Source organism: Lacerta agilis, chromosome 4, assembly GCF_009819535.1.
Source record: "Lacerta agilis isolate rLacAgi1 chromosome 4, rLacAgi1.pri, whole genome shotgun sequence".
NCBI classification, from domain to species: domain Eukaryota; kingdom Metazoa; phylum Chordata; class Lepidosauria; order Squamata; family Lacertidae; genus Lacerta; species Lacerta agilis.
This window is the reverse complement of record NC_046315.1, coordinates 72,898,659-72,912,210: the sequence shown is the minus strand read 5'-3', so window position 1 is coordinate 72,912,210 and position 13,552 is coordinate 72,898,659. Positions and strand designations below refer to the sequence as shown.

The 13,552-nt window shown below is 42.2% G+C and overlaps 1 protein-coding gene across 2 annotated transcripts; it reads right to left on the bottom strand.

Annotated features, from left to right (window-relative positions):
• Nucleotides 1-1,526: 1,526 nt before the first annotated feature.
• LOC117045979 (acetylserotonin O-methyltransferase-like) lies at nt 1,527-12,234 on the bottom strand. Of its 2 annotated transcripts, none has more exons than XM_033147609.1 (9): nt 12,107-12,234; nt 8,467-8,626; nt 7,851-8,025; nt 4,687-4,816; nt 3,707-3,775; nt 2,968-3,086; nt 2,551-2,691; nt 2,130-2,252; nt 1,527-1,908 (listed from the first exon to the last, which is right to left on the bottom strand). In XM_033147609.1, exons 2-9 carry the CDS (start codon nt 8,536-8,538, stop codon nt 1,700-1,702), a joined length of 1,038 nt encoding a protein of 345 aa, XP_033003500.1. In that variant the 5' UTR covers nt 8,539-8,626; nt 12,107-12,234; the 3' UTR covers nt 1,527-1,699. The 2 variants fall into 2 exon arrangements, with proteins under 2 accessions (XP_033003500.1, XP_033003501.1); XM_033147610.1 differs by lacking the exon at nt 12,107-12,234 and adding an exon at nt 9,367-9,420.
• Between the last annotated feature and the right edge of the window lie 1,318 nt (nt 12,235-13,552).

Below are 13,552 nucleotides of genomic sequence, written 5' to 3'. Positions count from 1 at the left end.
CATACAGTACACAGCCCAACAAGATAATGACAAAACTCTGCCAACAGCATACAAAACAATCTGGCTAACCTGATTACACACACACACACACACACACACACACACAAACCCCGCTCACACTCACAAATAAATCTCACTACAGCCACCCAAGGACAACCAATCACGCTCTCATCCCCAAGAAAACACAGCAAGTGAATAGTAAGAAAACCCATATAAGTAATGCTGACACAAAACCCCACACATGCATTAAACAGAAGAATAGAAACTTAACCCCACGCACCACTCCCCCTCTTTCCTCCTCTTTTCTTCCTAACCTAACATTGTATGTCTCATTAATGTCTCATAACAAATGCAACTGAATTGTAGAAATCATAACTTGAGGAAAGACACATCACACTGTTTTGTATACTTAAGAAATCTCTAATAAAAAACACAAAAACAAACAAACAGGAAGCCACCCATAACAGAATTACAATGAATGATATAGCATATTCTAGTGCAGGACTTAAGGGAGTGCCAGTCAGTTATTTAAATGCTCCCGTCATGAAGGGTGAAAAAGACCTATAGAGAGAATATGGTGTTTCTCTGCAGTTCCACTGGTAATCAGGTTGATCCCATGTATTGAGGCTGCAATGACAGGCTTTATGATTTAGGATATTCCTTTACAGTCGGTAACTTGAGGACTTGTCCTAAAGTCACACAACTCAGGCATTTCTAACAGACTTATTGATTGCTCCAGAAGTTTCCCTTAAGGGTTCTAACAATAAAGTTGTTTTAAAAGTAAATATTTCTTTCTGGCCTCACCTTATCTCATACCTGGCCTTGGAACCTTTTAAAGAGAGGCTGCTGTGCAAAGACAAGCTAGACTCTCTGGTGCCAGAAGGATTGCAAAAACTCAAATCCCCCCTCTCCAACTGTTTCAGTCCTAAGAGTACAACGGTGATAAGATAACCGATTCTTAACTAACAATTCGCCCCTTTTTTGTATACCCCAAAAGGCAACCCAATCCTTCATTGACAGGTATGGTAAGATAATAATTTTATTAGGACCTTGTTCCCTAGAGTTCACAAGGAATGTTTAACCGGACAAAAAACATTCAAGTTTTGCCCATCCTCTCAAATACAAGAGCCACAAAATTATATTATTATTTTTACCTGCACATAGCATCATAGCTATCTTGATGTGAAGTAGCATATATTTTACCAATCCGGTGCTTTCCCCCCTTCACTGAAACAGAATTTTTGCTTTAATTAGATGACGCTTGAGCTGCGTAACTACCAAAGTAATCTTCAGGTCCATCCCTCCACACCATAATGAACATACTATTCTTACAATACGTGTTGTATTGGTAGCTGGGGATGATGGGAGCTGTAGTTTAAAAACAGCTAGACAAACGCTGCTATGAAAGAAGATGACAACAACTACTAATACAACAGTGGTTTAGATGTTTAGATGTAGACATTTTTATTATTGTCCTAGCTTCTCTTAGAATTCAACCATAATGATAAAGGGTGGGAAATATTTCCACATGGTGAGGATTTGCCGAACAATGTATAGTGGTTAAACACATTCAGTTCCATCACTTCTCGGCCTTTCGGCTAAGATCAAGGGTAGTAAGTATGTTCGGTTATGGCTGCAAAGAATCAGGCTGAAATATATCCGTTCAGTCACGGCACTCATGGAATGTTCTTGGTCAACGTTATTTTCTTCCTAAAATGGCGTCAAAGAGGATTGCTTTCTTTTGCTGAATATCCTTGAAGCCGGCGGCACTGAGAAGCGCATTGTACTCTGACGGGGTCCGTTCTTTTCCTTGAGTAAGAAGCAGCATGACCACAGCGTATATATGAGCTTCGAATGGCCCCGTTCTGTCTTCATTGAGAACTATTTCCACCACTAGAACTCCACCACCTGTTTCAGAACAGGACATGGAAGACGCACCATTACTTATTAAAAAGCAGTATGTTACTTTGCCCAAGTATCCTGGGATCAGAAGCTCAAGAAATAAAGGAATGCAGCTGAGCCTGAGTGGCATATGGACGTATGTAAGGGGAAGGGGCCTTGGAGAAATCCAAGCAGATTAGTATGAGAATTAATTTCCACAGGAAACACCTTTGACACCATTCACCTACCAGGCTTGCAGGCTTTGTGCAGTCTGGTTAGCAGTTGCACACACTTCTCCTCACTAAAGCAGTGTAGGGTCCTAGCCACAATATACAGGTCAGCTTCTGGAATTGGATCTTTAAAAGCATCACCTGAAATAAAAGTAGAGATCCGGTGAAATAATTATTATTCTTACAGAAAGTATACAGTACTTCATTTTATCTTTCTCAAATTTGTAGCTATAAGGTGTGCACTTCTGTCTCCTGGTGCTTCTACTGTAAGGAGGGAAAGCTCCCATCAGCCGCAGCCAGCATGGTTAGGGATGATGGAAATTGTAGTCCAGCCATAACTGAAGGGTCACTGATTCTCGATTCCTGCTTAGTGCATGGCTGTCTTGTCTGTTGGTGGAAGAAAATGATGTAACCTTTGTAGAATAAAACAACATTTTACCTTCATGAAAAGTAATCCGGTGTTCCTCTGAGGAGACAAAATGCTTCTTTCCTGTTTCCACTACTTCAGGTAGGTCTAAAATGGTCACTGTAGAATTTGGATACAATGAAATATATTCCTTTGCTAGGTCACCAGTACATCCTTAAGGGGAGAACCAAAGGGAAAAAATGAACATGTTGTGCATATCAAAGCTTTCCCCAAAACTTCATGTGCAAAATTCTAAGATAGCACACCAGATAGGTGGCTGTCCATTCATTTCATTCCGTGGTAAGTATGTGCCACTTTTGCAGTTCTGAGGATCTGGTAGTTCAGAACTTGGGTCATGGATCATTGAGGGGTGTTTCCTGTTCTACAACAGCAGCCTTATGATTTCGGAGTGCCAGTATAGGAAGACATGTGAAAATTTATGGTACTTACCTCCCAAATCACAAACGAGTGGGAAATGAGAGAGATCAAATGCACTCAACACATCTCGACCACAGAGACTCCACATCTCATGCATAAACTCCATGAATTCTCTCAAGCCGCTCTCTGATCTAGTAATTCAAAATAGCCTTGTCAGTTAACAGAGGGGATATCTTTGAACAGAGGATGGTTCTAGACAGGAGCCATATTCCACATAATGCTGTTGCTTTTTAGTTGTGGGTGGATTTCCTTTCCTTTCTTCTGCCTCATCCTTCTGTTTCCCATTGGACCGATCATGATGGGATGTATGCATAATCCATTCACAAATTTAAATACTACTACTACTACTAGTAGTAGTACTAATAATATAAATAATACATCATTTACTGTAGCTGTTCCTCTCACCCGACTCAGAAAAAGGCTATTTGCTATGACTGGAAGCAGTTCTGCTTCAACACTGGAAAATACTGGAGGCAAACAAGGCAAAGTCTTTACAACTAGTCTGTTAGGGTGCCAACTTGAATAAAATATAGTGTGGGTCCAGGTAAGCCCCGCCCCTCATAACTGATCATATGATGCAGTGCATATACACCATTTGAATGGGAATGCCTATCAATTTGTGGGGACGACCTACCCCCTCTAGGAGTTGGCTCCTATGTAGTTTGTGTACTGTAAGATCTGATAGAAAGGAATCTACTTTTAGACATCAGGTGAATACAAGTTAGCACACAAAAATACAATTTTTCTGTACCTGTACATAGCCTCAAATACATCTTTTGTAGAAATGTCACTTAATCTATACGTCTGAGCCTCTCCTTCCCTGAAATAGAATATTGGTTTTAGTTTAAGAAAAAATGAGCATCATAACTACAGAATTAAAATTCAGACTCTTCAACAAAACAACTAAACCATAGTACACTACTCATACAATTACATGTGTTGTCAAAGCTGCGTCTAACCAACACAGGTTTATTTACAATATTTGTAATGTCTGTGAGGTTTACCATTTATCAGTCTTTTAATTATCAGTAATAAAAAGTTTGTAAACAAAAGTGAGGAACAGTACAGTATTATAAGATAAATGATTCAAAGCTGCTTTTTATATATTTTGCTATAGTGCTAAAATATCATAATACAATACATAAAGCGTAATACCATACTACCAAAAATCCAACCTTAAAATCACAGCCATTTTAGCAACATGGTTAATTGCAGCAGCTGTTGTGGTAGTGGTCTTGTTTTTAATCATTTTGTTGAAAATAACATCGAAACCTAATGGTGTTGTAACACTCTCTCTCTCTTTCATTATAAAAATTGTATATCTACAACCTAAGAAGTGTTCTAGCAATAAATAAACATTTTGAAGAATAAATGGGTGTCATTAGATAGTATTCACTGTAAGACCTACGGTATATCGTGAATATGTGCTAAGCTTCAAATGGCTCAGCCCACAGTAGTTATGTCATGCCAGTTCCTACTTACGAACTGAGCACAGCGAGAGGCAAACTGAACAACCACAAGATGTCTGACAAAATAGCCAATTGCAATTCTGCTTTTACCTTACAGCAGGAAGCTTAGTATTTGTGACTGCTCATCTAGAATCAGCCCTACTGAGGAAGGATCCATTACCCTTTTACATTTACGGGACAATCCTGTATTATACAGGACAGGTGGCAACCCGACAGCACTGTGACATTAAGTTCCATACTTCAGTGCTATCCTTCTCCTCACCTCACAGAATCAGCCAGGTGCTGTGCTCTCGTATAGACAAATTCAACATTGAACTTCAAGGAATAATACTGAGTCCTTGGGCTTCTTTTCCCAAGGTAGAGATTGGCAAGGTTGGTATTTCCATAAAGCGCTTAAAATGAAGGGGAGAAAAGATTAACTTTTTCACATCTCTGTGCAGAGCCCCTTTCCCTCCCCAATTCTGCAGGGACAAAATGCTTGAAACAAGGATAATGAGGCAGAAGACACATTTCTATGATTCCACAGCATGCTGCCCTCATTGTAACAAAGTGCAACACCAAGACTGCAACTCTCCAGCTTCTCTTCCAGAGAAAAGTATGGAAAGACTGGGCCTCCACCTGCTGGCAGTGGAACATCAGGGTGCAAAGCTGCCACACGGTCGCCAATGCTATAAGCCAGGCATAAGCAAACTCGGCCTTCCAGATGTTTTGGGGCTACAATTCCCATCATCCCTGACCACTGGTCCTGTTAGCTAGGGATCATGGGAATTGTAGTCCCAAAACATCTGGAGGGCCAAGTTTGCCTATGCCTGCTATAAGCAGCCACTAGGAATGGCCATTTTGAGATCTGGAGTGAAGTATTAGAAATATATGAACATCAGGCAACTTTTTTCCATTGTAACATCTAAGTCAGGAGGACAGACTCTGAATGTCCTGAGCTGCATTGGTGCTTAGAATAAAGGTAAAAAGGTAAAGGACCCCAGGACGGTTAAGTCCAGTCAGAGGCGACTATGGGGTTGCGGCGCTCATCATGCTTTCAGGCCGAGGAAGCCGGCGTTTGTCCACAAACAGCTTTCCAGGTCATGTGGCCAGCATGACTAAACCGCTTCTGGTGCAACAGAATACCATGACGGAAGTCAGAGTGCATGGAAACACCATTTACCTTCCCAGAGTGGTACCTATTTATCTACTTGCACTGGCATGCTTTCACTACTACTAGGTTGGCAGAAGCTGGGACAGAGCAACAGAAGCTCACTCCATCACAGGGATTCAAACCGCTGACCTTCCGATCAGCAAGCCCAAGAAGCTCAGGGGTTTAGACCACAGTGCCACCCGCATCCCTTACAGGTGCTTAGTGGCCTGCACTAGCTGTCTATTTGCTAATGAGCTTTCTCACTGGCATTTGTAAACAACTAGGTACCAGCACATCCAACAGACCATCTCTGCTGCTATGGGACAAATCACCTTTTAGGAGAGTGTCACCTGCAAGCTTATTGGGAAAAAGCCCTTTCCGAGTATAGCACCTGCCCTCTGGAATGCTCAAATGTCTCCTAAAAACCTCAGATGTTTCCCTAGGGTTATTTAGATGCTACTCTGTTCAGTTGCTGGCTTGATGGTTTAAACTGATTTTTAAAATAGTATTTGGACTTTATAGTGTTGGTTAAATTTCCAAATAAAGACTTCCGGCGGCGACGCAATCGCCGGGTGGTCGAGGGCTGCTTCGGGTCCGAAGCGCCCTGTCCATCCCGGGGGTCAGGAGCCCCGCTACCGCAAAGCGGGGCTCCGGTTGGGGTGCGGGAAGAGCGTCCCGCACCCTGGGCTCCCCGGCAGCGCCCGCGGAGGCTCCGAACCCTTCCCTCGCTCCCCCTGTAAAGGGGGAGTGGGGGTGAAGGGACAACCGGAGCCGGGCTTCGGGGACATGCCCCAACCGGGATGCAAATGCGGCGACAGAGCCCGCGGTGAGCGTCTAAGTTCTACCTGTGAAGAATGGAGCTAAAGGAACCCGGTGGTCGTGAGTAAAGAATTTGAGTGAAATCGTGCTTTTGGGACGATCCGGGGGGAAGGAGAAGGGCAGCCTGCCTCCCTCCCTTCGAGCTCAAGAATCTAACCAATCTGAGTGATTACTGCTACAGAACTGGCTATAATGTATTTAAAATTGACACATGAGACTGGCAAACTTTTCTTTTGGGAAGCTAATTAGAGGAAAATATCTCCATTTAAAGTTGCGGTATTTGCGCTCCAGCTCAGGAAAATGGCGACGAACAAAGAGGGGAGTAGAAATATGACACCCACTTCCTCCTCCTCTGCCAGTATGCTGGGTTTCGTCCTTGAACTGGTATTGAACTCTGGACTAACGGATGAACAGAGACTCACTGCCTTGAAGGTGGAATTGCTTTGTAGAAAAGTCAAAGTCTTGTGTGGGGGTCTGAAATGGAACCAATTGCCCACAGAGGAGGCTTTTAAAACTTTTGACACTTTGGAAGAATCCCTTGCCAAGGAGCTGAGAGGGCTGATGAGTGAGCTACTTCGGAGAAGAAATTCGCTTTCTGGGGGTGGCAGCCCCAAGGCGACGTCAAGATTTTTTATATCCAGTCCCCGAGGTGTGAGCTCGGGGGCCAGGGACAGAGAATTAAGGTATTTACAAGAAGAAAAGGAATGTTACAAAGAACCGAAGAAGCTGAGAGATGATGAGATGGATACCTCTGAACTCGTGGCAAGGAGAGGTTTGGACTGTGCCTGGATCTGTGGACGTTTGGAGAGGGAAGCTACATGGAAGTTTAGTGTTGAAACCACCAGGAGAAGAATAATGGACAGAGGGGGTGTGGGGTGAAGCATTAAGTAAAACGTAAGGTAGCCTGATATGGTAAACTGAAATCGGAGGGTGAATACTGTCAACAATTTTCTGTTATATTTTTTATTTGAACATAAAAGGAGATATTTCAAGTTATCATGTTATTAGCAGCAATCTTAAGGATAGAAGAGATAGATTTGATCGAATGAGCTGTGAAGATCAGTGAGGTGGAGTATAAGTAAAGTAAATCTAAGTGGATTATGTTTATGGAATAAGAGGATTGAGATCAAGATGTAGTGATGTATTTTTAGTAAAATGTTGAAGATATAATTGATTGTAATTATACAACTGAATTTAACTTCTTCTTTTTTTTTTTTTGTTAGGAGAAATGGTTATAAAATAGACTTAGGATATAAACTCGAAGGTGAAAAGGCAGGGGAAGTCAATAGTCAAGATATGGAAATAGAAATTTTTTTTTCTAGAAAGATGCAATAAGAAAACTTGACACTGTTTGTATTTGTTCTATGTGTTTTGCATTTGTTTAATTGTAGGTGTGGGTGTGGGTATATGTTGTTATAGAAAAATGCCAATAAATTCTTATAAAAAAAATAAATTTCCAAATAAAGAATAAATACTTTGGTTGTCCTTCCTCTCCACTTGCAGGAACTTTAAGCCAACACAGGCGTCCAGCAGCCTCTCCATCCCAAAGGGACTGGTACCCAGACGTTCGGCAATGGTCACTGAAGTCAACGGTTCCTTGGACTCCATCAGCAGATCAAATACACCAAGATCAGAGGCTGTAAACATAATCTGGATCCAAAAAGGGGTGAGGGAGTACACAAGGAAAGAGTTCAAAATGGTCTATAGTTACTGACTTTGCAAAAGGAACAAGATACTTTTGAAATACAAAAATGTTATCATATATATAATAAATATTTCTGTTGAGCGTCCCCTTGAATTATATAAAGAAAAGTGGGACATGGGTATCTTAAGCAAGTTAATTTTAAATTATTGCTGTATCCCACCTGTGCTATGGGTCCCAAACATAGACTCACAGTTCTTCTCATTTTCTTATTAAAACATTCAAGTGACATTAACAATATTTGAAGTTTCTGCCTTTGTGCTGGGTTGACCCCTGTAACTGTAAGATTTGCCTTGCCATTTAAAGGCATTTTTGATTCTACACATCCATTTACAAGGGGAAAGTTTCAAAGTCTTGCAAGTATTCAATTTTGCGGACAATCCTTCTACCTTTGAAATTAGAAATGAATACTGATTCCGAAATAACAATTTCAAAGCTTCAGCTTCTTCTGTAGCACTCATTGTTCTTTACACCTCTGTCAGATATCTCACAGTTTTCCTCTGATGAGCAAGTTGAGGTCCTTTTATTCAGAATTCACTGAAAATGACACTGAAATGATAAACATCCAGGTAAAAATCAAACTTAATGGACTTTGTAAATGACTGAAGCCAGAGATGTTTATGGGGAAGTCCCCATCTGCTAAGCAAAGGCCTAGGTGGAAAAGGATTTATTTCTCACAAGTGCAGGAGGAAGGAAGTACCTGGAAATTATTGGCTTTGCCTATGTGAGGAAAATGTGATATCAGAACCTGACAAGTGAGGTAAAATCAACTGGTGTCTGGAAATGCAAAACTAACAAGTTATTGGAGAAAGTTAATCAGAAGAGAGACCAGGTGGTTTGGGGAAAAACTCTCTTGCTGAAATGAGACTATTTGGAAATTCTTAAAATACAAAAACACATTAACAAAGAAGCGTCACATGCAAGCCACATAGTAGGAGCCATTTTTGTGCCCAAGTTGACAAATGTAAATGGCAAAAATTACCAAAAAGCTCACTAAAGAACTCACTTCTAAAAATGAATTATTTGTGATAACGATATAGAGAAATTCAGGAAAATATGCAAATAGTAAAGCTGAATGAGGATAGGTAGAGCCTGAAGAAAAAAAGTTAAGAGTTCCCAGATCGGAACATGAGAAAGGAAACAAGGAGATTCCAAGAGAAAGAATATGAACAGTGAGGGAGAACCAGGGATGTCACCTTGAACTCCTTTAAGGAAAGATGATGGGATCTAAATGTAGCAGGAGGCTGCAGCATCCTTGGCCAAGCCAGAGTAGCAGCGAAAAGACTAACCTTTAGGTGGCTTGCTCCCAGGCAGCAGCTGGAATCATACGAGGTGCACGTCCCAAGTTGCCAATTTTGTGATCTACTGTCCTATTCAGAAACCAGCTGCATTAGATTAAATAGCATGTAGCCATCCCCACCCACCCACCCACCCACCCACCAAGTTAATTGGGTTTAGGATTGCATCCTTGATCAGGAGCTAATAATGGCTTTGCTGAGTCAGTTGCTCTGAGGAGAAACAAGAACAAAAAAAAAAAAAACCCGATGAGAGAGTCCTGAGGCACCTCAAAGGACCACATATTTGTTATTCTGACACAAGACGTGCAGAGTCTCTTTCATCCCATACATGGCGCGATTCTAAATTACATTTGTGTCGGGTGGGCAATGGAAGTGGAGTTGGATGCAGTGGGGTCATCCAACTCCTAATTTGACTGGAGTTCAGTACCATCTATACATCATTTTCATATAATTTTCTTTAATCGCCACACATGCTGTAAATTTTAACTCATTCTACCATAGTTTTTCCCATTCCTCCATTTGAATATTGTGTCCCACATCTTGTGCCCATATAATGATAACTGATTTAACATCTTCATCTTTCATTTCCCATTCCAGCAACAGATTATATATATTTGATATTATTAGTTTAGTATCATTTTCTATTATTTCTCTCTGAAAAGTTGAAATTTCGTACGGAAACCTATGCTTTTATCATTCTTAAATATTTCATTTAATTTGTTACATTCTCTCTAACTTTGTTAAATTCTTTCAATTTTAATTGGTTTTCTGATTCAATTAACAACTCTCTATATGTAGCCCATTTAGTGTCCATATTTAATTTCCGCCCTGATATTGCCTCTAATAGTCCTTTATACTTCTCCCAAACTTTAATAATAGCTTTCCTTATAATATGATTTCAAAAGCTTTGATGTACCGGTACTCTTGCCTTCTCATACAAAAAGTATGCATGCCAGCCAAATCTATTGTCATGGCCTCCCAAATCTAATAAATCTGTATTCCTGGATCCAGCAAATACAGGAGGCTTCGTAATATAATTCCAGATCTGGCAGGGAGAAGCCTCCTCTATCTTTAATATCTGTTAATAATTTATACTTTATTCACAGTTTCTTGCCCCGCCATACAAATTTTGAAATATCCTTTTGCCAATCTTTGTAGCATCCCATATTGCTTGTTACCAGGATTGCTTGGAATAAAAACAACATTTTTGGCAGTACATTCATCTTAATAACTGATATTCATCCTAACAAAGACAAGTTCATTCTATTCCAAATTTCCCAAAAAACATTGTCAGTTCTGACAGCTGTCATGTAAATTTGCAGCTAACTGAAAAGGGAGGCCAGCTTGGCACTGATACTGGGAGGGAGCTTGGGGTGTAAGAAGAGTCACCATGCCTAACTGAAAGGGCTAAATTGGGCCCAGCTTGGGTGAGCCAAGGACAGCATGCATTACATAACAGAGGGATGTCAGCATCAAGGAGGCCAAGGGGCTTTTCAGAGCAACAGGAGCAGATGTGACCCAGAGTGACCCTTGGATGTGGAAAGAGGTGTGGCGTGGGCATTGGAAAGGGAGTTGTATGCAGTGGGATCAGAGGGAAATGGAATACCAGAAACACAGATAGGAACCATTCAAATTCGAGTTACACTGTAGGCCGGATAAGGACAGGGACCCTTTAGGATAGTGATGATAGGCCATGAAAGGAACCGACTTGGTAGTGCTGAGTGAATTTACGCCTGCAAATCATTGTCTTTATTCAGACCCAAATGAGCTGGAACGAATGTCTTCAATACTTGTGATGTAGCAGTTTCACTCTGGCAGAGGCATAGCATGGGCAGACTGAGGGGGGGCCATTGCATCAGGTGCAGTTTTTTCGAGGGAGCACTTTGCTCCTCACCTGGTCTCTATTAGCTCCTCAATGCTTTGTGAGTTCGATCCCACATCCCAGCCTCACAAAGCAGCATGGGGGTGGCAGGGAATGAGGAAGAAGCAACAATATTGTGCTCCTCCAATTGGACTGACTGGAAGGAGGCATGCCCGGCCTGCTGCACCCTCCTCATGTTGCCCTCCATGCCCTCTGGGGCAACCATCCAGGGTGCTATGAAGACATGCTATGCCACTGCACTCTGGGGCTTCTCTTTGAAATTCCTCTCTAAAAACAATCATTGACCTCTCCACAACAGCCAGCAATGCCGCCTATTCTGTTAAGTGAAACCTCAGTTTGACAACCAAGAATTACAAGGCTATGAGGGGCACCTGAGGAGGCATTTAGACTACCCCCCCCATAACTTCAAATAGTATTATTACCTTCATATGACAGATATGGTGTGTGTGTGTATATGAAGGCTAGGAGAAAGAAGCTTGCCTAAGGCACCTTAAGGATGTTTTCCAGATTGTAGCTCAGTCTGGAATCCTACACACACACACACACGAGCAAGCCCTATGAAACTAAATGGGACTTACTGTAGGTGGTATGATAAATAGCGCATCTCACGTGTATCAAGAATCAGGGAGTGTGCTTGTAGAATTGGAGAACTTGAAGGGACCCCAAGGGTCATCTAGTCCAGGAATCTCAACGAAAGCATCCATGACAGGAGGCCAGCTAAGCTCTGCATAAAAACCTCCAATGAAGGAGACTCCACAACTTCCCGAGGGAGTCCGTTCCACTGTCAAACAGCTCTTCCTTTTAGCTTTCCCTCACACACCAAGAATTTACAAATTATCAGCGACATACCTGGAATGCCACCTTCTGGCTTCGTCTCCTGAGCTCCTCTCAAACCAGTTTATGGGAAAGTTAGGCTATGGGCTGAATGCTTGTTTTCCACTCCAACCTCCAGCCATGCTTTAGCTCTTCTGCAGCCCAAAGAGATTTTGTCAGGGAGGCCAGCTCGGCACTGATATTGGGAGGGAGCCTGAGGTGTAAGGGTTACCATGCCTAACTGAAAGGTTTAAATCAGGCCCAGCTTGGGTTCACCAAGGCATTACATTATGTAACAGAGGGATGTTACCGTGAAGGAGGCCAAGGGGCTTTTCTGAGTAACAGAAGCAAGTGTTAACCAGAGCGACCCTTGTATGTGGAAAGAGGGAACATTTCGAGGAAACAATTTCAAATCCCAGGCAGGACAGTCAGCTTCAAAGGTTCTGAAATTACAAACCTGAACCCCCTGGGAGAGTACATGATAGAGTTCCTGGAAATAACAGTAATATAAAAACTGAAACGCCTGGTTCCTGGGGCATTGGGCTAAATGGGGACTTGGTCTGTTGGCAGGTATGTGCTCCAGTTCCGTTCTGGGCAGTGGGTGGACCAAGACCATGACAGATAGTTGGCATGCAGTGCTTATGCCATTTGCCTCATGTTGCTGCAAAGGCCAGTGAGTTTATCAAGCCCTTGGCAGAAGAAGAGAGAATTTGCAGAATTTGGCTGATTTGCAGAATAATTCAAAGTTGTCTGTTGGTATTTCACACACACTCTGGATTTCTAAGGTCCTCAAAATCTTTTTTCTTTCTTTCCCCTCACTAGCCTGGCTTGCATGTCATGGTGTAATGAATCAGATCTAAGTTAGGGGCTGCTCAGAGACCCTCGGTGTTTTAGGAGTTAATGGGCTCCCCAGTTTGAGTGGCAGATACCCTTTGGGAGGCGGGACATTCCGCTCTTTAAAAGGAGGGAGCAGCCGTTAGTGGGAGGAGAGTGGTGACTGGAAGGAGGGTGTGGGGCCAGGTTAGGTTTAGGTTAGGTTAGGTTAGGATTGTTGAAGATGTGTATATGTTGCTGAAAGGAAGAATTTACACTGTTAAGAAACTAAGCTTATGAACCATTACTGAAACCGTTATGTTCTGTAAGAAATAAAGATCTCTTGTTGTTGAGCTAAGAAAATATCGTCGTTCTTTTGGTCCAGCGAGTTATATAGGCTCTTGAGGAGGGGAACTCAGGGAAAGGACAAAAGTAACCTGAAAGGCGATAGTTTGTGTCTTGGAGTTCCCTCAGGAGGGGCTAGCGGGCGGAAACCCTGGTATTGCCACAGAGTTGCTAAGGGGGCTTAGCCAACTGATATAGTGAGGGGATCTAATAAAGAGAGACCCCGAACTGTAGGCAAAGGAGAGGTTAACCCCTGAAGCCCAGAGCAAAGGATATAACCAGCCACGGCCGCTGGACAGGAAAACTCCCGTTACTAAGAAATTC

Bases quoted from the DNA above. Each gene is read 5' to 3' on its own strand.
- LOC117045979 (XM_033147609.1), bottom strand. From the start codon at position 8,538: ATGAGTGCTACAGAAGAAGCTGAAGCTTTGAAATTGTTATTTCGGAAT. The intron at 2,253-2,550 runs GTAAAATGTTGT...CTTTTATTTCAG, and splicing joins CCGGATTACTTTTCATGAAG to GTGATGCTTTTAAAGATCCA. The intron at 1,909-2,129 runs GTAGGTGAATGG...GTTCTGAAACAG, and splicing joins GCACAAAGCCTGCAAGCCTG to GTGGTGGAGTTCTAGTGGTG.